This window comes from Pleuronectes platessa, chromosome 19 (genome assembly GCF_947347685.1).
Source record: "Pleuronectes platessa chromosome 19, fPlePla1.1, whole genome shotgun sequence".
NCBI classification, from domain to species: domain Eukaryota; kingdom Metazoa; phylum Chordata; class Actinopteri; order Pleuronectiformes; family Pleuronectidae; genus Pleuronectes; species Pleuronectes platessa.
Window position 1 is genome coordinate 15,106,263 of NC_070644.1, and position 25,139 is coordinate 15,131,401.

Sequence of the window (25,139 nt, forward strand, 5' to 3'; positions counted from 1 at the left end):
CCTGGTAGAATGGGATCTGCCCCACATAGCATATAAGATATTTGACTTTACAAATCTGGTTATATACAACATTTAAACCAGAATATAGACATAATAACATACACATTAGATACAGGTAACAAAACATGGATCTATGCCACAGTAGTTACATCTTTATCTGCACTGCACATTTGCGAGTTACAGACTATAGGAGGTAATAAATAGATTTTGCGTTCCCATGAGAAACAATGCACAGGAAGAAGATGGACAAGTTGACCCTGTAGACTTTTTTGTTTGTCTGGTCATGATACACCTGTGTATCGACTTTTGTGAAGATCGGCCAATGTGAACACGTTCAAGTTTTCTGCAAATTTTTGTTAGAATTTGAGCATGTCACCAAATTCAAAGAGCCAATTCATTTGCCTGAAAATAATAATAATAATCCTTACAATTTCAATAGGGCTGTCTGTCAGTGCCTGTCAGTGCTCGGGCCCTAACAAGACAATAATTAGTTTGTCAGCGATTCATTTGTATATGATTCATTTTCTACAATCACTGACGGAATAATATTCGGAGGGATTTTTATAAATGATTTAAGTCATGTGTGCTTATTCTTGTATCACCCAGCACAGTGAAGACAAATTAATTTCACGTCCAGTATTTCTATTAAAGTTTGATTTATTATCTTTAACTCAAACGGAAAACAAAAATAATATTGAAAGTTAATAAAGCTTATTATTTAGCCTTTATGTGCAAATATTTGAGTCTCCCCCTTAAACGACTGCCACTTCTACGCCATTGTCGCAATGTTATTACCAGGGTACCCAAACCACTCACAGTCCCGCCCCTCGGTCTCAACAACCAATCATGTTGCAGTGACAGTCTATTGCCGTCAGCCGCGAACTCCAAACTTCCTGCTCTTCACGCGCTGCTGCTTCTTTATTGCGTTAAAATCCACCATAACACGGTCGTTTTTGTCACATTTACGGCAGCATGAACTCTGAGCAGCCGACTGAAACCAGCCGCGGGGAAGATACGTGTTCGGGATCAACGCCGGAGCAGAGCGACGTGAAGAAAGCAGCTAACAAGCGGTAATATAACACCTAGCGTTAGCTCTGTTGTTAGCTTGTTGAGCTAGCAGACTATTTGTGTGGTGCATGTGTGTATGTGAACATGTTGTGACAGTTAGCTACCTAGCTAACGTCAGAGCTAACGCCTGGCTACATTAAAGCTACTGGATAGTAATTGGGAAAAGTTTTATGTTTGACATGAAGTATTTCCAAGGTTGTTGTACAACAGAATGAAGTGTGCCAGTGGTACAGATAGTAACATGCAGACACATGTTACTAATACAAAGAGCAATCAACCCGACACACCCTAAAGACTACCTTCTTGTCAAACTTTCACCAAAGCAGTTTGACTTATTTGCATGTGTGTCAAATTGAAGTCGATTTTTATAATGACACATGACAAAAACAATCTGAGGCCACTCTTCTGAGTAATCCTTTGGTTTTTAATTATCAGCCATATCTGAGAAACGGATGTGTGAGTTTATTAGCTGTAATTCAGTTGTCATTTTCTTTGTGCAAACTGTTAATGCTAATTCTAAGAGTTATTTCTGATGAGTAATGGAACATGTGACCATGATCACCAATGTATTCTGTTATTCTAGAATAGAACAGAAAGACTTGGTTGTCATTTTATCAGCTGAATACATCAAAATCAAAATTGCTCCAGTGATGCATAGACAACAGAATAAAAGACAATGCACTCAATCCAGTGTACTCGCATAACACAAATACATGTTTTCCATATCCGTAGATACATACTGCACCTCATCACTAAAAAGTCAAAGAAATACCCTTAAAGTGCGTAACAGTGTCAAATAAGAGTTGTACTGTTTGTTATGTCTGTTGATAAGGAGTTTTAATGCACTTGGCCATGAAAAATGTCGTTCCTATAACATCGCTCCTTCTGTCTTTCCCTAGAACGCCATTTTCCAGATTTAAGAGGGTGCACTCCAACTTCAAATCACCTGTAAGTAAATCCCCCCTCTTTCTGTAACACACACACACACAGATAAATCCTATATTTAGTGCCACGTGTGCATTTCTATACCATGTTTTGCACCTCACAGATTCAAGTAACTGAGAGGGCCAAAGTTACTCCTGCAGAGGAGGTGGCCGAGCTAGAGCAGAGGAGAGATCAGCTGGATGCAGAGATAGCACAGCTGGAGGCTGAGTGAGTACAGCTGCGTGTGTGTTTGTCTTGTATTTCTGTTTTTGTAGAGCAACTTAAATAGTGTTGAGGTTAAGAATGTAATGTTGATTGTTGATGGTTCGGTGTCGTATTCGAGTACATGGGACACTGATGATCCTCAGAATTAATACCATGAAATACCCATAAACAGATCTTTTTTGGTCCATTGTTTTCCCAGCATTAATCCGATTTGCTTCTTTTCAAACGTTATGTTTGTGTGCCTTTGTATGGATAGTTGCAAAGATCTGCTTTTGTGTGTTTGTGTTACTGCAGGGGATGCATCGTAGAGGAGCTGGAACATCATATTGATATGCTGCATGAATACAATGACATCAAAGACATTGGACAATCACTCCTGGGTCGTATTGGTATGAACACTGCTCTTATAGACAGAACATCTTTCCTATCCACTTTCCTATTCTCTAGCTTGTAGTGGCATTTTAAGGCACCCATAGTCTGGGCTTGCACATTTTACAGTCCATAGCCATTTTGTAGCCATTACGGATTAAGTTCAGTTGCAGTTATGACTTGTGATTAAGCACCTCACACCAAACAAAACCTGTCACAATACTTCATCAAACTCAAACTGTCAGCTGAGTGAGCTGTCTGTCTTCTCTATGTGACTCATATGAGTTTACACTGCTTGGCTCATTTATCATCAGTCAGTGTGAACCCTGAACAGACTGGATGACACATACAACAATGTGTCTTTTTCCTGGTGTAATTAAGTTGTGAGAAAACAAACTGGACAAACATGTGATCGCATCCTTAAAAAACTACATTGTCTGAATCTAAAAGATGATGGTGTTTTGAACATATACAAATATTACTGTTTTCAGAATTAGGTATAGCAGCTATTACATCTAGGAAAAATGTGAACTAAAATGTATATTCTTGGCTTGATTACATTGATTTTAAAGATGTTCTACATTCAGCCACTAGATGGCAACAGCACAGTGTCTGTACAAAGGCCAAGTCTTTCAAAATAAATGTTTTGTAATTAATGTTTAATATATAATATTAAGACATTGTGCAATCAGTGTTTAATTGGACTGCCTCTAGACTATTTAATATTCTATTTGATTAAGACTTTTTAATTGGCTGTTGTATCTCTTATTTTGGCAATCTGGGTTATGCCACGAACCCATTATTTAACCTATCAGTGAGATCAAATGTTATGTTGACATCGCAGCCTCTCCCCCACAACTTTTACCATCACTTCTGACACTGCATCGTACTGTGTGAGTCTGTCGGATAGTGATGAATGTACAGTGGGGTCTCCCCAGCATTAGCCAATAGGTTGCAATGCCTGAATGAGTCTTATGAGTGCCGTTCGAGTCTATTTGTGAACATGTGCTGCAACTGCATGAAATGTTGAGTTTTTCACACTGTTAAGGGGAAGTGATGGTGAATCACACCCAAGTCGCATCATGATCTGTGCATGGTTCATAACAAAAATACTTTTTGACATTCATGTGCTTGTGTGAATAGTATAAAGTAAAGTCTGGACACACACAATTACACCTTTCGTTCTCTAATGTCACTTATTTTATACTTCTGCAGTAACCTATGCAGAAATAAACCATTATTCTAAAATTACATTGTGAGTTAAAAGTTGTCTCTTTAAATTATCTCTCAGTACAGTGGAGAGTCAAGATGATAATGACCTCTTAGTGAATGGAGATGGCGTTTCCCCTCTGACACAATGACAGTCTTTTACATCACTTACAAGCACACACACACACACACAATTACAATCTCTGTCTGTCACACAGACGCGTGCATACACTAATGCATGCACACGCCTTTAAATACAGACGCATGTTACCATCCCCTCTTTTCCCCCTTTCTGCTCTCCTCTTTCTGCTTCCCCCTCTCTTTTTCTCTCAATCACAGAAACACACTTTCACAAAGCGCCTTCACTTAAACACTGAGTTTCTGTTGTACTGTATGCTGCTATGCTGAGAGGGAGGAGATCAGTGGGCTGGCTGTGGAGTGAGATGGGACAAGTGGAGATGGCCTGCAATACCCTCTAAAGACAACTGTCCCTTTGTCTGTCACCATGTTCGTCTGTCTGTCAGGGTTAAGGTCATTTTCACTTAGAACTCTCCTTTTTTGCTTTGCCATTATGTAAATTATTACTGTTTAACAAGTTTAGAGCCATTTATATAACATAAAGATTGCCTTCAAGGTTAGTATATGTAATTGACCTTGTGAAATGAAAAATAAACTAAATTTATCAACTGTGGGTGATAAAAAGTTAAATTTTGTGCATGTAGTGATGCAGTCTTTTTTTTAATATAAAGAGGAAGTCTTCATTTCCATTTTTAGCTTTTGTCAAAGGTTTCTCACTTTCTAGTTGCAAGAAAGGATAATTTGACACTTAGTATTCATCTTCAGTAAACTGAAATTTCATGAAATTTAAAACAAATAGAATAATAATAAATCTGTAAGGAACCTAAATTCAAAACCTTGTATAAATGAACAAGGTAAACAGGAAACCAAGCTGGTCTTTGTATCAAGGTAATTCCAGCACAACTCAGCATAGCTTGGTTCTGCATTAATCAAAAGAAGCAGAGGGCTAGCCTTTGAAAAAACTTGACCTAACATGATCTTAGATGGAGTAAAAATCACAAGAGAGACTAATATAGGAGCTTGGTTTTATTTTTAACCGATAAACTCTCACTAACTTCAGGCCTTTATGTTGAGTGATTCAGTTGTTCAGTGCTATGGACTGTGGTCCTTTCAGTGTTTTGAGGTTTGTATGAAAGAAGGACCAGATGAAGTTGACCATGTCATCTGCAGACCGGGACCTAACCCCCACTTTTCTGTGTCTTGCAGCTGATCTGAGGGGGACCACCACACGAGATCTCTACAGCCACTTTGGTCTGGAGCTGGAAGACTGAAAATATAAATGAAAATACAGTGGTGATAATGGTTTCCAAACACTGATGGGAGGGAGGCATAAGGATGAAAACAAAGAAAAGGAGCAGAAGAACTTTTTGGTAGGAGTTTGGATGTGGACTAAAGATGTGATTGTAGAAACTATTGACCTGAACTTCCTCCTTTAGACAGAGAGAGATCTGATTAACGTCAGTGAGCATGATGACGTGACAATGGTATCTGTACAGCAGGCAGATCTAATATTCAAGAGATACCATCTGCTCTGGACAATTAATATAAGACTTTAACAGAAGACAAATGTATATTTTATATGACTTCTCTCCGGCATATTGTTTGTGCAAGAATAAATTGATGGGTGAGAAACTAAAACCAAGGAGAAATGTATCAGCAAGATGTTGCTTCACCTTGCGCCTCAACACTTTGTCCCTTCCTTGTTAGCGATTCTCCAAGTCTCTGAATTCTGCCAGAGGCATGAATATTCTACCACAAGATATTCTCTCATTTGATGATGATGATGATGCAGAGCGTTGTCAAACCCATTATTCCAAAATCTCTCTCCGGTGTTGAGGTGGTTTAAAATCTGGAGACAAAGACCATAAGGTTTAAGCTAATGGAGCCGTGATGGAGAATTAATGTTCTAGAAAGTATTTATTTAAGCGACGTAGAAACACTGCAGTGCTTATCCATGACTTGGCCGCGAAAAAATATACAATATAAATATTTCCATAGTGGCGATGACAAAAGAGGCCCAATCTCAAACAAAGCAAACATATAATTAATTTGTATACTCCTCAAATAGTCCAGTGAGCCCTTATAGAGGCATCTGCATTTCCCTTGCCTCGCTGACACATCTTTAAATGCTCCTGAGACACAACTTTGAAAGGACTTGTTTTGTTTGGACATTGGAGCTTATCTAAATGGGGTTTGGATAAGGGTATGCACGCATGTAGACTTTATGATTATCAGTTATTTCTCTGAAGAAAAGCAGGAATGCTGGACCTTAACGTGTGAAATAAACGGCTTCAGCTCCTAGTATAATATGTCTTGTATATTGACAACATAAAATAAGGTACCACCACACACAGTATTTTTGTATTTGTACTAACCCTAATCACATGAAGGAAACTGAACAAATACGGATACATCGTGGTTGTAACATTAGTTTTTGTGGAATTAATCCTCTGAGTGTAACTATGTTCTGTTATCAACAGTAAATGCCTTGTTAAGGTGAAAGTGTAACAGTAAAAAATAGTCCCTTCTTTTAACGCCCGTGTCTGTTGAAATCAATCATAATTGCGAAACATTACAGTTGTAACATCCCCCTGAAGCTCATGTGAACATCACTCACAAGTATATTTGACAACTGTCACACTCATTCACAATTTCCTGTCGTTTCCACGGGATCATCCAAAAGAAAAAACACAGGAGAAACGGCTTGATAGCTACATTACTTCCTTTTATTTAAAAAAGAAACAATGCAACAATTATGTTCAGTGTGCCTGGAACGTACGGTAAATGTTCTGCACAGACGACGCGCACAAGTGGCATAATATGCTGGGTGTGGCCTTATCTGTCTGAGAGCCACTGATAATGTGTCTCCTTGGACTGATAGCGGCTGTGTGAGTGTGCGATGAAAAAGTTACGTGTACACTTTAATCAGGTCAAAGCTCATCCTATTTTCTTATCCTGATCGCTGACCTTATCGGTCATACTGTGTTCAGTCTGGTACATGGTCACTCACGATGATACCAGCTGATAAGTGCTGATCCGGGTGTAAAATGCTGACTTATGTGGTCGTCATGTTTTGTTACACACGTGGTAGCTGTTTGAAAATGAGTTACAATCTGTTTGGTAAGAATAGGACTTATTTCTGTTTGTTGCTCCGTAAGAATTTAAAAATAAAAAATATGTCCTTGTGAATTTGAGCTCTCCAGACCTTCAGTAGTGACTCATATCTATTTTAGTGTACACTGTGTTTAATGACATGTTAAACCGCTGTAATGAAAACTAGGCCAAAGGTATTTTGTCCCTGTCCGTTGGCTTGTTAGTAAACTAGATTACCCAAAAACTACTGGACAGAGTACCCCAGAACTTGGTGGAGTGATGGATCAGGGAGGAACCAAATTTTGGTGTGGATCCAGGATTTATTTTTCACCTCAACATTGCGAGAAGTGGCATTTTTTTTGACATTTTCACTTTTACTCATGGATCTTGATTGAAAAAAATGTGGCACTTTTAGGGGTCTGATTTCTATAAGTGTGCGCAGCTTCATTGAATCTAACGAGGCTGTTGGGCCTTAGTGGAGCTATGTGCTCTACTCAAATTCTTGTTCTGTTTTAACATCATGGGCTTCAGGATTTATCTTCTCTTATTCAATTGCAGGTTTGTAAGTGAACAACCAGCCACCAGCCCAAGAGCTACTGAAACTATGTAATCAGCTGATGCTGGGAAAACCAGCAGGCTGATGGCTTTGCTGGTTTTCACCTTTATTAGCCCACAGTGGCAGGTTATGGCAGCATTCTGTGATACCTCGTCCTTCATCCTTCATTTAAAGCGCAGATTGTGGCTGAGTGCGGAATAATGAATGGACGTGGCTGGGCGGACTCTACGGGGAGAGGCAGGGCTCATTTTACGCACCACGGTTCCACATCAGGGCCTTGGTATCTTGCTGGATGGAAGCTGCTGCCTGTGGGCTAGCAGCCTGCTCTGTAAATATAAAGAGGCGAGCAGGGCCGCGCCGCATTTCCTCTTCACCAGTGCCGCAAACCCGCCCCTGCCGGATGAGACTTGTAAATAGAAGGCAGCTCTCCATTGGCTGAGGCGCACGTCCGTCAGCCCTTATTCCTGATACAAGTGATGGGACGTTGACGGTGGTGGGCGGGCGCAGCTTAGAAAATTGTAAGGTCATTTGAATTACGTGCGCCAGCGAGGTGATCGGCCACAATGATCTCAGAAAGGCTGTCGGCTGCGGGATGATGAGGATCGCGGGGTCAAAGTCGACGCGCACCGTCAGGCGAATCTGACTCCCGATCGGCCGGAGGAGAGGAGCAGCGGCTCAGTGTGGCACTTACACCCAGAGGAGGGGGGGATCCCGGTGCGTGCGTCTCTGTCCGTGTGAGCCTCTGTGGAGCCAGGCGAGCGGCTGTGAGAGCGAACCGGGCTAACGCGTAAGCCGATCAAGGTGGAATCGCACACAACGAATTTACGCGTCAGGGGATTTCTGCGCACATACATGCTGTGACGGTGCGAGTCCAGTGCAAGGTACGTAAACCCCCCACCCCCCAAAAAAAACCTCCCGGTCTGAGCAACCCTGTGATGATTCATTTCACGGATCTCTCCGGTTATTGTCCGCCCGGAGAAAGGGAGACAGAGCCACGGCAGGGACGCTGTTGTCCTTTGTCAACCTTGTGGAGCGCGCAGGTCCACAGACGGGACTCGAGAGTCGGCTCCGCGCGCTCTCGTGCCCCGTGATGGGTGATGTGAATGCGGGTGCTATCTGCCCAGCATTGCCTCCTCATCCTGTAACGGGTTGCTGATGTTGTCACACTGTCCATCCGCTTCCTCCATAAGCCGATGCGCGCAATACGCTGCGCATCCTGCTCTCCATGGCGCGCCTGTTACCGCGACCAGCTCCATCGTGCCAGCGTTTAGCCCGAGAGATGTTCCCCAGCCGGGCTGCGGCTGAAGGCCCGGTCTGAACGCGCACATGGTTGGTGAGGTGTCGTCTCACCATTAGTGGGTTGAGCCTCCCAATGATTCCCCTGCTATCTACCGCAATATGATGCTATGCGCCTGCTAAATTTCCGGGTGTAGCAGCAGCAGCAGCAGCAAATTATGACGGTTTATATTTTTTCGTTTAACTGTGGAGTGGCTGCTCCTCCTTTTACTGCATTTCTTTCCCCTGACGTGTCACATATTCTATCATGCTGAGCCGCTTGGATTGTAATTTAATCGTCCAGTCACAGAGCGGTGGTGTAAATAGCAGCAGGGTTATTGAATTGCCATCATGAAGCCATCACCACCATTAGAGCCACATGCAGGGACACAGGGCAAAAAATATCCAGTCAGCTTCTTGGAAAACCTACATTACTGTGATAAAAATCGACGTGTTTCCATTAAGGCTCGATTGTTGTCCCATAATTCTACCCGTCAGCGTTTTTTCTAACCAGCCTAATGAATATATAATATGCAATGTAAACCTATCTGTCACTGGTTTGGGATCATCTTCCCAGCTATCGGGTGACACTGAGCTCAACCCAAGCTGTCCTCTGTGGATCTTGGCTGTCACAAATGCACTATTTATTTTGAATAAGGGTTTCCCCAAGGTCCCTTCAGCCTTGGGCTTCATTTCGCCTGCAAGAAAAAAGAAACTCGAAAGGATTTCTTGGTTTCATTAATAACGAACACTTAAAACAAAACAAATGTACCACACTCCTCTTATGGCCACTTAAGTAGTTAATGTGAGGCTAATGGGCCCAGGACATCCGTGAAGGTTCTCAGTGATCCAGGGGTCTGTACTATGAGAAAGATGTGTGGTGATCGAGGTAACGTCAGGTTTACATTCTGGTTTTTCACTCCTAAGAAACTGGTTCACTTCCTGCCAGGGGAAATCACCATGGCAACCTATGCTGAATCCCTAATCTGCTCTGGAGCAGGTAGATCGAAACCTGTCAACAAACAACCAATCAGATCATTAGAAGACATAAAAAAGCTAAAATACTCAAAGTAATTAATAATATTCTTCATTTTATTTGTGTAGAATGTCACTGTTAGATTCTGCTATAACTGACACTAATGGAAAGTATCAGGGTTTCTTCTCATATTAACAACTCACTACTTCGCCTCTTATGATTGGCTCATAACTGCAAAACCCAGAGTCAAGTGAGCCGGTGGAAATTTAACCTTTGTAATACAAGTAATCAGGACGGACCATTGTTTATTTGACTGAAGCCATGTAACCAAAAGATAACAGGGACATGGTGACGTTCTTTACAGTACGGGCAGCTGTACGTGGTCGTAGACCTTGAAGACGTTTCCCCACCCGACCAAGAGCGACTTCATTTCAAACTGACTGTAGATTCAGTGTAAACAACAGGTGACTCCATGTGTCTCTAACAACTGTCCCTACAGATGCCATGAGTTTAATAACCGGGATTTCCCACCCGATCTGCAGCCAAGTCAAGTTGCACTCGAGTCAACTCAAGAGATAACTTCCAGAGTGGATTGGTTTGAATACCACTGTTGCGAAACTTGCTTGAACCCCAGTTTAACATGTCTCCTAATGAACAGATGTTTAGTCTGACATGTTTGGAGTTGCAAGCCACAGTCTGCAGCCCGTCGGTCACTATCTCTTTCCTTTTTTGTTTGTGCATTCTTCCAGGATGATGCGTCTAGGGTGCTGCACAGCCCTGCTGTTTGTGCTGAGGCTGCTGGTGGGCTTGCCCTGGTACCAGGTTCTGCCGGCCATCCTGATCTTCTATCTGGGAAGCGGAGGATGGAGCTTCCTGCAGATTTTTGCCAAAACTATCGGCAGAGACTTACAGTAAGTGTAATTAATGATGAATAATTGAACCCAGAAAAGCCATTGAAATGCTTTGCAGCCTCTCTCAAGCATGGGAAAAAATAATACCATTGATTTTTAATTTACCGCTTTTCAACTGATTACGTCTTTGCTATAACAGAAAGTGTGAGGCACAGTATTGCGCCGTATGTACTTTGACAATGACAAATTAGCTGTTTAGGCTCTGTACTCCAGAACACTGGAACTCAAGTGAAACAATACCTTCGAGGATACAGTGCTGACTTTCAGCTTAAATTAGGTATTAATATCCAGCTTGTGGGAGCAGTATTAGAACAAAAGCCTCATTATCGTGGTAAGAAATTAGGGAATTGTAGTTTGCTTATGATAAAGAGCTATAATTCTTACAGCGTTAATTATAAGTTAAGTATATGTGGGAGAACAGCTACAATTATTTCACGTCAAGTGCAGTACAATAAGATAAACTGTGCCACTGTAAAAAGACTGAAATGCTTCTCAGTCAATGTTCCTGAGGATAGTTTTCTCTGCAGCCAGAACAAAACCTTGTACAGAAAGTAATTTGAATAAGTCATTTGTACACACTATGGTTTGCAAAGAAACATTTAACATAAACATTTGCGCCATATGTTATTGAAAAGTCCGAATATGACCAATAAAAACTTTAAATATCTTTGCTGACCTTTCAAAGACATGGTCATAGGACAGGGCTATAAATCAGATTGATCATTTATCACCCCTCAGCGGAATCATATGTGATGACGCAACACAATTATATCCACTCATTGACAGTAATGCTGTAATGTCTTAGTTCATTATTAAAATCATGCACCAGGTCTCGTTCCCTTACAGACTCCTCTCTGAATAAACACTGCTTCGGTATCAAGCTGTTTGGATTGACTTTATTGTTTCAAGTGTCAGCAGGGTCGTCCAACAGAGGAGCATGTGCACTGGTTTTCACATCTCAATCTTTGCAAAAATGTAGACCATCATCGTTTTAGAACTCAGTGGCCAGGACCTGAGACTCTTGTTCAACAGACCTAATTTGTTAGTGAATGTTTGTAACCAGCTGCATATATCTGTCGCGCAAGTTTCAGAATTATGTGACATAACTGGTAGCTTGAAGTATTTTAGACAGAAACAAAGGACAGAGAGGAGAATGGGGGAGCAGAGTGTCTGTCTCACCCAAAGCTAGTGTTTACATTTGGGGTTTGCTCTGGGAAGTGATTTGTGAATAACTTCCTTATTTCTCCTCAATAGCGTTTTTGTATTTCTCCATGAGAAATTACATTACATTACATTACATTTCATTTAGCTGACGCTTTTATCCAAAGCGACTTACAATAAGTGCATCAACCCCGAGGGTACAGACCCAGGACAACAAGAATCAAGAAAGTACAATTTCTTCAAAATAAAACAAAACTACAAAGTGCTATAAGTAAGTGCCATTTAAGTGCTACTAAAAGTGTTAGTTTCAAAGAGTTGTTAGTGTTTTTTTTTTTTTGTTTTTTTTTTCATTCATTCAAGGTAGAGTCGGAAGAGGTGTGTTTTTAGTTTTCGGCGGAAGATGTGTATACTTTCAGATGTCCGGATGTCTATGGGGAGCTCATTCCACCATCTAGGAAATAAGACAAAGTGACTTAACAAGTAGTGATAAGCTATAATTATCTCTTTAACCACTAAGAGGCAAAGATCAGTTTGTGATTTAAAGACATTTAGCTGAAATGCCTCATTACAACTACTGTAAATTATTATCTTCTTAAGACCGATAACTTCCTAAACTTTCAGCCTCCAAGTGAGGTTTACCTGCCAAGCTGCAAATAGCTCAAAGTGTATAATTCTGATAGTGTGGTGCTCTGTCTGAGGCCTCGAGGTTAAAAATTCACCATATCTGACCGGGTGAAGAAGGCTGTTTCCTCAGTGACTCATAAATTCTCGTTGTGCAATCTGTGGTGACGTGGGGTAGGTCTTTACAATGTCAGAAACTTGTATGGTTCACCTCTCACCGTCTATCGCTGACTAAACCAACCTCCAATCCACATAAAACTGTCATTACGTTATTTACATAGTTTAGAGTCCATCCAGCTCATGTGTTGCATTAGAAACGGCTCACAGCTTGATTGCGGTGAAGTGTATAAACTACAACCGCAGTCGGAGATTGAAACCTCCTTAAAGGCTGATTGGCCACTTTATCGCCTTATTGCATATTCATATATACATTGCGATCCAATTCATCTGCATCATTATCCGGATGTACACCAAACTTCATCTTTACAAATTTTTTCCTGAAGATCATTGGTTTCTTCCCCTAAATTGATCCAAAATAATGAATGTGCTCTTCCTCGGCCCATAAGCTTCCATCAAGTTTCAAATAAATAGTTTTTGTGTAATCCTGTTATCAGAGAAACAGCAATGAAAGCAAAAAAACTCACTGGTGGAGATAATGACATAAAAAGACAACTCTGCAACGCTCAATGTGGTTATCTGACCAGCATGAAAGTAATCCTCAAAGATAAAAAATATTATCACCATCACAGTGTTGCTGTGATGTAACTTGGCTCGATAGATTTGTTTCCGATCCCTCCCTGTACCTTTGCACCGTAAAGATGTTTCCATTTACTGCCATCTCTGTCATAACCTTTTATGCCTCATTACCTTTTGAACAGCATAGTTAGATCAATAGAATATACTGCAGGATAGATACCGTTAGTTAGTTAGATGAGCTTCATCAGTAAAAACCAACTGACTCCTAAAGCTGTCTGAGATAAGTGTTGTAAAAGTCACCATCATTGGTCACAATAAATATATTGAATTTGTATTTTTGCCAAAGCTTTTGCCAAAGCAATTTTAAACTGTGGATTTTCTCTTTCAATAATGAATTATCTCCTTTTCCTTCAGTGCGGCCGGTGTGTTGTTGCGTGTGAAGATGAACGTCAGACGTCACCTCAAACAGAAGAACACCCTTCCCAAGATCTTTGCTGAGACAGTGCGTCGCCATGGTGAAAAGACAGCACTCATCTTCGAGGGGACGGGGGAGAAGTGGACCTTCCGAGAGTTGGACGAGTACTCCAACCGAGTGGCTAACCTGCTGCTACAGCGGGGTTTCAAGGTACATCTATAAAACAATTTCCCCTGAAACATGACAGAAAACAAATAAGATTCAAAGTCAGCCGATGACTTTATGGCAGTCGGCTTCACGAGTCCCTCTTTCTGTTGTTTCTCTCCTCAGGAGGGTGATGTGGTGGCCCTCTTCATGGAGAACAGGCCCCAGTACGTGGGCCTCTGGCTGGGCATGGCCAAGATCGGAGTAGAGGCCGCTCTCATCAACTTCAATCTGAGACTAGAGGCCTTGGTCCACTGTGTCACCATCTCCAATGCCAAGGCTGTGGTCTTTGGCGCCGAGCTGACTGATGGTGAGTGTGGGGAAGTATGGAGGAGGGGGGTGGGGGGGTAGAGTTATAGATTGGAGAAGCATCTGAAGGATATGTGACAGATTTTGTTTGTTACGTCAACACATTCAAGATTGTAGCTGGAAATCTGTCTCAGAGGGCTTTACAATCTGTCTGACGACGCCTCATGCTGCTGAGTGTTGTGCTGCTTCCACTGTGAGACTGAGAGTGCTGAGTGGTGCAGGGAGGTCATAAAAGATGGATGGCTTTTGAAGGAGGTTTCTCTTTAATATCAGTCACTGCAGCTTTAAATGGCGGGCGGATGAAGGAAAGGGAAGAAATAATGAAAAAGGAAGTGGAGCAATGTCTCCATCATGTCCTGTGTTCAAGGTCCAAGCATTAAAGATTGTCTGATAAATGATAACATTAAACAGATAAGAGGTACTGTATATGTAAGGGGGGGGGGGTTGACCTACAGCACTGACATGCAGACAGATATGTACTGTACGATACTCAGCTAAATCATGTCAGGTTATTTTTAAGACTGAACTGATAGTTGGAACAAAAACTAAAAACAATTTAATGTCAGTGTAAACCCCTGTTGATTCACATATTGTTTTTTATAAATTAGCTGCATTGTAACATTACGTCTGTTGTTTTAATGGATTAAAAGAAATTGCAGCAGCTCAGTCGATTGGCCAAACATTAATTTAAGGATCTATTTCAGTCTCCTCATTATCCTCTTCAGGGTCCCTACATAATCTGAAAAGCCCTGATCGCAACAGCTACAAAGTTATATCTGTTGCGATCGCCCATCAGCTATGAGCGAATTAGTCTTCAGATGGTCATCCTGGGATTAGTCTGACTAACAGCATGTCCACTCCGGGTGTTGGGCGCCAAATTCAGCCGACATTATCCTCACTTTCCACTTTTGGCCTATTACATTTAGCACATCAGCCTAGCACATTTTCCATCTAAACAAATCCCTCCTTGATACAGCCTAGCTGCATCTTGGGTTTAGTACCACCCAAGGTAACTGTGATTGGTTAAAGTCACACAAACAAGCCAGAGTGTTTTCCCCCCTTAGAAAAATGTTGACAGTGCAGCCCGACCATTCTCTAGCGCTGACGCAGCACTGTGGAGTTGGAGACTATGTTAGGATTGATGGAAGAGTTTATGTGCTGGATCCTGGACCTGTCATGTGCTTTTTATACCTTTTTAAGTAATTAGAAACGCAGCCTCTTGGCTCCTGAGCCCGGCCGAGTCGAGGCACTAGCATTAGCACTGAGCCAGCATGACACAGGGCTTTTAAAGGAAGTCAGTTTTTCAAGGGGAAAATATTCAAGAGGTTTCTTTTTTTTTCTCCCCCTCACTCTCCCAATTTCCGCCCCTAATGTTTTTCTCCTTTGTTCCTTGTCTGCTCTGGTGCTTAAATGTTACACCACATGCTGTCCTCTTGCAGTCGGCGATGGGAAAAAAACCTAATTTGTTCCTATGTGTTTGTCTCCCCTCTCGAAGCTGTTTGTGAGGTCCACAGTTCAATGGGGAAGACGGTGCAGACGTTCTGCTCCGGAGACTGGGACCCGAAACGAGTCCCTCAGGGCACCGAGTGCCTCGAGCCCCTGCTGGCTGCAGCCCCGTCCCACCTGCCCAGCCGGCCCCAACGCTGCTTCACAGGTGAGAAGCGTCGTCAGTTTTCCAGACATTTTACGGTTGCTCTTGGGAATAATTTTGGTGATATTCTTTCAGGGTGTCCAATTCATAGTCAGACTGTCAGTGCACACTCGAACTAAAGGAATACAGCAATTTCAAAAAGTAATTTCTTTGCTTTCCCTGATAGTCAGGCAGCAGAGACAGGTTGACAAGTGGTGAATAATATCTTTAGGGCAATAAAAATAGGCAATAACTCAAAGTCAATGAAATCCCAGCAATACATCACATTGGAAATAGTGACAATTCAACACGGAGCTAGAAATGATACGTTTCTTATTAATATTGTTCACACATGAATAAAGCATTTGCATGATTCATAAGTTAATGGTCACAAACTAAATGAGAGAAATGATTCCACTGTTTTTCTTGTAATAGACAATTACTGATGCCTCACTAGGGATTGTATGTATTGCTTGTTTCTAAGGCAACTGGTATACGGTATCTGGGTCAACAGAATGAATTGAATCCTAATAAACAAATCAAGATCATTTTTAAAACATACCCTCCATTATAAATCCTGCATTCAGATTTTTTTTTGTTGCATTTATCAACATAGCATTTCAGATTTTCTCTGTATCCACAGATCTAATCAGTTATGTATGAATCAGAACAATTTATCAAGTCCTACCTGCTGATTCATATGTATTATATCGGCCACCTCAGCCCCACATGGCTGCCACACAGGCGGCTTCTGCTATAAAACCTGCGACCTTTGCTCATGCTTGTAAAACGTTTCTCTGACTATCTCGACACAAACAAAACGCATCAGGATTAGAACAGTAAGGTCACATTCAGATGTGATTAGAGCCTGTGTGAGTGTACACATACAGGTCGCGGTGTAGTGCAGTGTGAAAGTGAAGTATCGCTGCACAGAGGGGCTGCTTAACAGTGGTTGTCGCTCCAGATAAGATCAAGTGAGAGCAGGAAACTGAAATCCAAACACAAGGGCTCCATTGTGATATCAGGGAACTCTGGAACTCTGTTGCCTGTATTTTATTTAATTAATTTGATCTATTTTGATACATTTTTGTTGATGTCCCACTGTGCATGTAAGCTAAGCATGTGCTGTGCTCAGGGAAAAACTTTATATATCTATATGTAGACAATAAGTAATCGATGCTCAAATAATAATTAAACTGTATCAAGCCCTCTAAATAAGGATTAACCCCAATCATTTACACTTCGTCTATGTGTTCTCACTCTCACTGTTCTCTCTGTTACAGATCGCCTATTCTACATCTACACATCAGGAACCACTGGGATGCCGAAAGCTGCCATTGTCGTGCACAGCAGGTAGGAAGGAGCCGTGCAGCTATCTAAAGACACGCAGGAACCACAGCTGCTCTCTTTGTTGATCCTCTGCTGCTTTCATGTGTAGTTCAAGAATCGTAGTGGAAGAGAAAACACATAAACCATGTCAGATTTATTTTTACTTTATTCACTTTCCCCACCACACCCTGGTGTCCAGGTACTACCGCATGGCAGCTCTGGTATATTACGGCTTCAGGATGACGCCAGACGATGTGCTGTATGATTGCCTTCCACTCTACCACTCTGCAGGTAAAGTCATAACTGTGCAGCTCATCCAAATCAGTGGATGAGTTTATAAACGTATCCATTCAATGCATTAATAAAAGCTGCATCAAGAAGGCAAAGTACTTCAATCCTTCTCTAGATCAGACCTTGATAAATCCTAGATGCTTGAAACAGTTTTTCTCATCTGCAACCACATCATGCAGATCACAGCCGGCTACAGGAGCCATTTAGGTCAAATTAGCACAGCTGGCCATGTAGTTGGCTCAGATTGACCCGAGATTGGCACCACTGACACCACTTTGTCCTCAGGGTGGCTGTGCAGTTGTTGAGTTCATTTGCTGTTTTTAGATAGCTCCAAACACATTGTACCAAGTGGGAAAATAAGTCCAATTCAACCACTTTAAACAATGAATGACTGTGGAGCCTTTCTGCTATACTATGCAGTTTTTGACGGTGTATAATATTAGTTTATTATTGTTATTATTAATGTCTTTGTATATTTCCATGTGGGACTTGTACCCTACGACCATGACAGCTCGTATTTCTCTGTCCACAGGAAACATTGTGGGAGTGGGCCAGTGTTTGATCCATGGCATGACCGTAGTCATCAGAAAGAAGTTCTCTGCCTCGCGTTTCTGGGACGACTGTGCCAAATACAACTGCACTGTAAGCACCGTGTAAATTACAGACTCCTTTAGTTAGTGAGTAGCACGCTCTAGCCAGTCAGTGCCGCTGAAGACTTATTACATGTCACATCCCATAAACGTAATCTCAAGATTTAATGTTATACCCCCTCTGTGGAACGATTTTTCATTATTATGAGCAAGGTATTAAATCTCTAATAAGTGAATTCACATCTCTGTTGTGTCTCATGTTGTTCCTTACCACCATCCTCCAACAGATTGTGCAGTACATTGGCGAGATCTGCAGATACCTGTTGAACCAGCCAGTGCGGGACACAGAGAAGCGCCATCGGGTGCGCATGGCGCTGGGTAACGGCCTTCGCCAGAGCATATGGGAGGAGTTTATGGGCCGCTTCAACATCCCGCAGATTGCAGAGTTCTACGGAGCCACAGAGTGCAACTGCAGCCTGGGCAACTTCGATAACCGGGTAGGGAACGTGCACTGAAGTTCTGTCGCTCTGACCAAACATCAAAGTCTTTTTTTTTAGGGAAATTACTATTATGTGTATACGACTTCCGCTGAGAGAACTTCACAGTGTTATCAAAGGCTTAACTTTTCGTTAGAGCTCTAACAGCCTCTGCCGTCTCTACACCACACTGATCCACACTGTGGTTGTTGACATTGTTTGTCTGTCCTCTAGGTCGGAGCCTGTGGCTTCAACAGTCAGATTTTACCCTTCATCTACCCCATCCGACTGGTGAGGGTTGATGAAGAGACCATGGAGCTCATTCGGGGGCCTGACGGCGTCTGCATTCCCTGTAAACCTGGTATGTGTACTGTGTACTGTGTGTACTGTGTACTGTGTGTACTGTGTGTGTGTGTGTGTGTGTGTGTGTGTGTGTGTGTGTGTGTGTGTGTGTGTGTGTGTGTGTGTGTGTGTGTGTGTGTGTGTGTGTGTGTGTGTGTGTGTGTGTGTGTGTGTGTGTGTGTGTGTGTGTGTGTGTGTGTGTGTGTGCTTGTTCACATATTAAACTATACATCAGCTTGGTGAGCTTTAGTGAACAAACAGAGGTGGTGTTAAGCAGACAAATATACAACTGTTAATACATTCACATCCACAAACACATGTTTTATTAACAGTGAATTAGAGCTGACTGCTTACTCTGTAGTGATTCTCGCTATTTGCACAAGGATATTTCTTTCACCACAAAGACTGATGGCCTCACCTAAGACTTATGATGCAACATAAAAATGTGTATATTGGCATGATATCAAAAGTCACTTTTCAAACCAGCCATCCTGCAGTCCCCAAATGATTAGCTTAGCATTGTGTTTGTAATGTGTGTGATTTGTTAACATAGAGATGCACAGACCTCTGACAAACCTGGTGGAGCTCAAATAATAGTTATAGTTTGTTTCATTCATTAATATGACTTTCCCACTTCTCTCTTTGTCTCTCTCTCTCTCTTTGTCTCTCTCTCTCTCTCTCTCTCTCTCTCTCTCTCTCTCTCTCTCTCTCTCTCTCTCTCTCTCTCTTTGTCTCTCTCTCTTTCTAGGCGAGCCTGGCCAGCTCGTAGGCAGGATCATTCAGAACGACCCCCTCAGGAGGTTTGATGGCTACGTCAACCAAACGGCAACCAGCAAGAAGATTGCTCACAGTGTCTTCAAGAAGGGAGACAGTGCCTATCTCTCTGGTTAGTCACACAACCACACACATATGAAGCTATTCGCCAAATTCTCTTTTGAGTAAAACTAATTAATATGATCCTCCTCTCCCCAGGCGATGTGTTGATCATGGACATTTACGGCAGCATGTATTTCAAGGACCGGACAGGAGACACTTTCCGCTGGAAAGGAGAGAACGTCTCCACGACTGAGGTGGAGGGAACACTCAGCAGGCTGCTAGAAATGAAAGATGTAGTTGTGTACGGAGTGGAAGTACCAGGTAATGTCCTCCTCTTACTTATTGTGCATGATTGAATATTTGATGTGTGTATATATTTATATATTTGAGATTAAAAGGTCAATTTGTGTGAACATTCTCATGCAGCCTTCCTGTTTTCAGTTGGATTTAAGTATTATTTAAAAACGTGTCTCAATTCAAATCCTCCTTGAAAGCTAAATCAACATGCAGGGACACGCTGAATAGAGAGAAATTAACCAAACTGTATTGTTTTTTCAGTCTTTGCTTGACCAATCGGGACATTAAATGAATTCCACGATTTAGAGAAGTGTCCACATATAAAGCTGAGCTGTAGTTGAAGCTTTGCAGACTGAGGGACTCTAAAGACAAATCAGAAAATGCCACTTTCCAGTCACTGTGATTAGATTAGATAAATGTATTTATCCTCAAAGAGGGGAACTAGTTTGATCAGGAAAGTACAGTGACAAATAACAAGATACACAAGTCGTACTGATCAGAGGAGGCAACATGAAAAACGTACTGTCCATTGACAATACAAAATAATTGAATAAGGTAATGACGTACATAGATAAAATAAGGCAGGCAGAAATATCTCATCTGCTCTAAGACATTGACTGTACCAGCAGTTTATAACTAAAAGAAACGTACTGTATTTCTTGCATGAACCCAAGCATCTGCCTGACCTGACTCCTCGGCTCTAACCTCTAACTCTCCTGTTTGTGTGTGAGCAGGAGCAGAGGGAAAGGCTGGCATGGCAGCCGTCGCTGATCCTTCTAACAACACAGACCTGGAGAAGTTTGTGAAGGACATGGAGAAGGCGCTGCCTCCGTACGCCAGACCCGTGTTCCTCCGCTTCCTGCCAGAGGTCAACAAGACAGGTACAACACTCTGTCCATTGCTGTTTAGGTAAAACATAAAAGACAAATACAGGCGTTCTTAAAATGCAATTTAAAAAAAAACTTGTTTTGAAGAAGACAGTAAATCCTTCTCCACCTCAAACATTGTGTGAGTGTCACTCGTTAAATGTTTACACGAGCCTTAAATCTCACTTGAGAGTGAGTAGATATGAGAAATCAAATCTGTTCAATAGCAATATCAAAAAACGAAAATGTTTGTTAATGCATTGTAGGACAAACTGAGATAGCAACATTTTCTCCGTGTCTCTCTTTCTCAGCAACATTTAAGTTTCAGAAGACGGACATGCGTAGAGATGGATTTGATCCGAGCGCAGTGTCGGACAGACTCTACTTCATGGATTCCAGCAGAGGGCGCTACGTGCGGCTGGATGAGGAGTTTTACCGCTCGATACTGTCAGGGAAACACAAATTGTGATGACTAGGCTGACGACGACATTTATACAGACACACACACTCACACATACAGACGGAGGAACATATTTTGAGAGCAGAACGCAGAACCTTGTCCCCACATATAAAGTAATAGCCATACAAATACACATGTGGTCATTCTAATGCCAACACACACAGACATGTTTTATTCCCAAGCTCACTTAGCTCTTAGCACGCTGAACACACGCAAACACACACACACACACACACACACACACACACACACACACACACACACACACACAGCACTATTCCAATTATCCCTCCTGAAATCTCCCCGGCAACTCCTCTCCCTACCTCAGCAAACACAGAGATGCACAAACCTAGCGACCAGGGCTATTTGGTAACTTGAGACCGCTCTTCATCGCCACATAATCCCGGTGCAGACAGCTCTCAAACCCCAATAGCCCACCCCCCCACGGTGTGTTCATCACGATCCACTGAGCCAGATGTTATGGGGGGGGGGGGGGGGACACCACGGGTGGCTGGGAGAGGAGGGGGGTCGTTAGGAGTACAGGCTGCCTAGCATCTTGAATGCAAAAACTTGAAACTTACAGAAAAACACAAACTTTATGGATGAAGAAGAGGAATATGGATTCAGAACACATCGGAGGGACCTACAAGGACCTAATCTCTCTCTCTCTCTCTCTGATCGCTATTTTAGCAATGTTGTTGTTTTTTTAAACTGGATTCTCGATCATTGACTTCACCTGCACAATCCGCCAGCAGTGACAAACCTGTGACAACCACACTTTTATCTGAAATGACCCCTCTGGTCTCCTCTTGTTCATTTCCAGTTTGCACTGAAAGTGAAGGAGGGACACCACGATGAATTGTAAAGGGAACTGATGAACATGTGAAGTGCAGAGGTTGAATCAGACCAGTGGCTCCAGCTGAAGGGTTCACTAAAGTGCAATAGGGCTCTGAGCTCCTGCAGTGCAATAATCAGCCGCACCACACCAGAGCTGATATAAAAACAAGTCTTTGCGTTTAAATATGTCTGCATCACACCAAATATATTTAAGTTGTAGTGTTTGTTTACATATTTAAGAATAGTTTTTAGTAATTTATGTTGTAAAAGCTTTCTTCTCTCGTGGTCGTGACAAATGTATCAGGGTTTTTTTCTTTTTTGTATCTCTATCCAAATCGGTTTCCTGCATTTTATATCAGCGGCTCAATAACACACAGGAAAAGTGATCTGACTGATTCAACCCTGGGCTAAACACATGGGGCTTTCTCCACTCACAGCGCTGGTCACTGACTGAGCTGGTGTACAGCGGGATCGTGCCGCTGTATTGTGCAGGTTGGTCGTTTAAACGTAGACGTATCGTACGGTGTGCGAGAATATTCTTCTGAAACACTCGAGTGAAGAGAGAGAAGCTCTTGTAAGTTTATTTTATTTTCTGTTTAAGTATTTTCTGTTCGCTAAAGCGGGATGTTCTGCCAGATTCAGGAGAGCCGAACGATCCAAAGATTCAAGAGCAGGGAGGAGGGACACTGTATGGAAATAGAAGAAGAGGAAAAATGTGCTTCGTCATCGTTTTTTGTCTTTGGTCATCGGAGGTCGCAGCAGCATGAATGAGCTTCATCGACCACAAGCAGAGCACTGTGCCTTACTGTGAGTTCACCTCCCTGATTCACAGGCCCTGGCCCACACATAGTGTCTCATATGGTTCCCTGCGCTGGACCTGTACCTTCCCTCTTCTCCTTGAGCCTCTATCCTCCATTATCTTATTAGTTTTTAGACATTTCGTGTCGTAGTGGGATATCATTCACCCACGTTACCGTTTGCTCAGCACCTTTTACTTTAGGCCTTTATCGTCTTTCTGCCAACCCCCTCCATCCTCTCTTCCCTCCTTCTCTCCATCTACCCACTCGAAGAGATGTAGAGCCACAGTCGGAGGATCCAGCCGGGATCAGGTGCCCGAGCCCTGTTTGGATCCTCTGCCTCGTCTGGATTCTTATTCTCTGCCACATCTGCTTCAGACAAAAGTTAAAAACAGTAGTTGAATAGATTTGAAATATTGTCTTTCTCTAAGAGTCCCACATCCTTAGTCAGTGGCCGTAAAGCGAGGCAGGTCGCTGCCAACATTTAACGTCTGGCTCTAATTCCTCGTAGGTTTTACTCTGGCAGTGCTTTTGGACTCTCAATATGTTTCCATGGCTTTACTTTGATTACTTTCTTTGCACTGACTGACACAGTCGACCTTGATGGCTGCTGATGCTGTTTATCAAAGTTGCTCTCACTCCTCATTTCCCAGGTTTTTTTGGGTGGGGAGGAAAAAGACAAACAAAGCCATTTGACAGAAATTGAGAATCATCCCTGCTTCCTCTGTAGTCTTAGTTCTGAGTCCCTCTCTCACACGTTCTTTGATGATGAGTGTGAAATGTTCTCATGAATGTCTGAAAAGCAAAAATGAGCGACCAATGATGATGATGATTTTTTGTAAAGTGTAATTTACGAAGAGAACGCAGTTTGGCTGTTATGATGCTTCTGACCGAGGGGTTGCGCTTGTCGAACCCCGACCACCAGGGGGCGCGTGACTACACAGCCTCATAGACGAGCACTCTGAATAAGAGGTTTCCTTTTCTTTGTGTTAATTTTTTTATGAGTTTAAATTATTATTTTTGAGAAACTGTTGATTACACATTTGATTGTTTCACTGGTATTTGTGTTCGTTCTTCTTTTCTTTGCGTGAAATGCAGCTTTTTTGTGGCTTTGGTATAAAAAGGGGGACTGAGTGGAAGACAATCAAACAGTTGATTTCTTTTTTTTGTTTATTCTAAATGTTTGGCACATGGACCCAGTCAGGACTCTTTGCTTTCTAGATGAATTTGGCCTGGAGCCTGTTTACCATTTCCCAGATGCTGGAGGTCAACGCAGGAAAGGGCTCTCAGTGAGTGAAGGGTCTGTGGGACAGGCTGCGTTGAGGTTTTGATTCCCCTGTTTCACCAGATGGGGGCACTGTGACTTCACCTATACTTTTAGTGAAGTTGAAGAGAAGCCATCGTGTTATCATGCAGTCATTAGATAAACTATCAAATTACACTGTAACAGAAAATAAATGTGTTGATTTAAATGAAAATCTAACATGTATTTCCAAAATCTGGATTTATTTTCACTGTCGATGGTTTTCCAAATTTAGAACTTAGTTTTTTTGTTATGTTTCAGTTGGACTGTACATATCACCAATCTTAAAAGTCTTTTCTTTTACATTTTTGATTCAAGAGTTTGTCAAACAAATTATTATCGCCCAGCTTCTTTGTACATTTACTTTATTCACATTATGAATCGACAGATGAAAAAACAATTTCATGACCGCCCCCCAAAACCCTGAGATAGTGCGTTGTGTCACTCTGTGGTGATTGAAGTGTGTGTGTTGATGTTCAAGTTTATTCAGTTGAGCTCTAGTGAAAGTGAAAATATTTTTCAGGCGTCTCATACTGAGATCAGTGAAGAGAAGTCTCGAGATGAAAACAATGACTTGTGAGGTTCAGGATTATTATGTGAGGGTCATTACACTGCAGACAGGCCACAGATCACAACCCCTAACTGAGGACTTTGTCCAAGTGTCTCTCTGGTCTCCTCATGTCTCCGAAACGACATCACTCAACCTGCTTATTGCGCTTTTTGTCTTTTTCTTGCTGTCGTGTTCCTCAGAAAAAAGTGCTAGAGAAGGAAACTGGTTTGTACATGTCTGCGTGTGTGTGTGTGTCTGTGTGAGCGTGTGTGTGTGTGTGTGTGTGTGTATATAGGGGAGGTCTGTGAGGTGAGTGTGAGACACACACACACTGATGTCCTCTTGTCCACATAAGGCGAGCTGTATACGTCGTGCATTTGAAGAAGATGAGATAAAAGCCCTGCTGCAAATGGAAAATCATTATTAATAAAAAACTATTTAAATTGTTCACTTGGCCCCTGGTTT

At 42.1% G+C, this 25,139-nt stretch overlaps 2 protein-coding genes across 2 annotated transcripts; both read left to right on the forward strand.

Moving 5' to 3' along the window:
• Positions 1–868: 868 nt before the first annotated feature.
• Positions 869–7,033, forward strand: swi5 (SWI5 homologous recombination repair protein). The gene is made up of 5 exons (XM_053411087.1): positions 869–1,070; positions 1,968–2,016; positions 2,117–2,220; positions 2,512–2,606; positions 5,080–7,033. The coding sequence occupies exons 1-5, from the start codon at positions 973–975 to the stop codon at positions 5,142–5,144; spliced, it is 411 nt and encodes a 136-aa protein (XP_053267062.1). The 5' UTR covers positions 869–972; the 3' UTR covers positions 5,145–7,033.
• A 999-nt stretch (positions 7,034–8,032) lies between these two features.
• slc27a4 (solute carrier family 27 member 4) lies at positions 8,033–25,122 on the forward strand. The gene is made up of 14 exons (XM_053410855.1): positions 8,033–8,403; positions 10,523–10,684; positions 13,577–13,787; positions 13,908–14,091; positions 15,586–15,744; positions 17,004–17,073; positions 17,249–17,340; positions 17,873–17,982; positions 18,218–18,427; positions 18,641–18,767; positions 19,497–19,634; positions 19,721–19,885; positions 20,596–20,742; positions 21,039–25,122. The coding sequence occupies exons 2-14, from the start codon at positions 10,524–10,526 to the stop codon at positions 21,194–21,196; spliced, it is 1,932 nt and encodes a 643-aa protein (XP_053266830.1). The 5' UTR covers positions 8,033–8,403; position 10,523; the 3' UTR covers positions 21,197–25,122.
• The last annotated feature ends 17 nt before the right edge of the window (positions 25,123–25,139 follow it).

What these genes read in the sequence shown, in the direction of transcription:
- swi5 (XM_053411087.1), top strand. Translation starts at nt 973, where the DNA reads ATGAACTCTGAGCAGCCGACTGAAACCAGCCGCGGGGAAGATACGTGT. An exon ending in ATAGCACAGCTGGAGGCTGA is followed by an intron (nt 2,221 to 2,511) that starts GTGAGTACAGCT and finishes GTGTTACTGCAG; the next exon opens with GGGATGCATCGTAGAGGAGC. An exon ending in ATCACTCCTGGGTCGTATTG is followed by an intron (nt 2,607 to 5,079) that starts GTATGAACACTG and finishes TGTGTCTTGCAG; the next exon opens with CTGATCTGAGGGGGACCACC.
- slc27a4 (XM_053410855.1), top strand. Translation starts at nt 10,524, where the DNA reads ATGATGCGTCTAGGGTGCTGCACAGCCCTGCTGTTTGTGCTGAGGCTG. An exon ending in TGGGCAACTTCGATAACCGG is followed by an intron (nt 18,428 to 18,640) that starts GTAGGGAACGTG and finishes TCTGTCCTCTAG; the next exon opens with GTCGGAGCCTGTGGCTTCAA. An exon ending in AGACAGTGCCTATCTCTCTG is followed by an intron (nt 19,635 to 19,720) that starts GTTAGTCACACA and finishes TCCTCTCCCCAG; the next exon opens with GCGATGTGTTGATCATGGAC.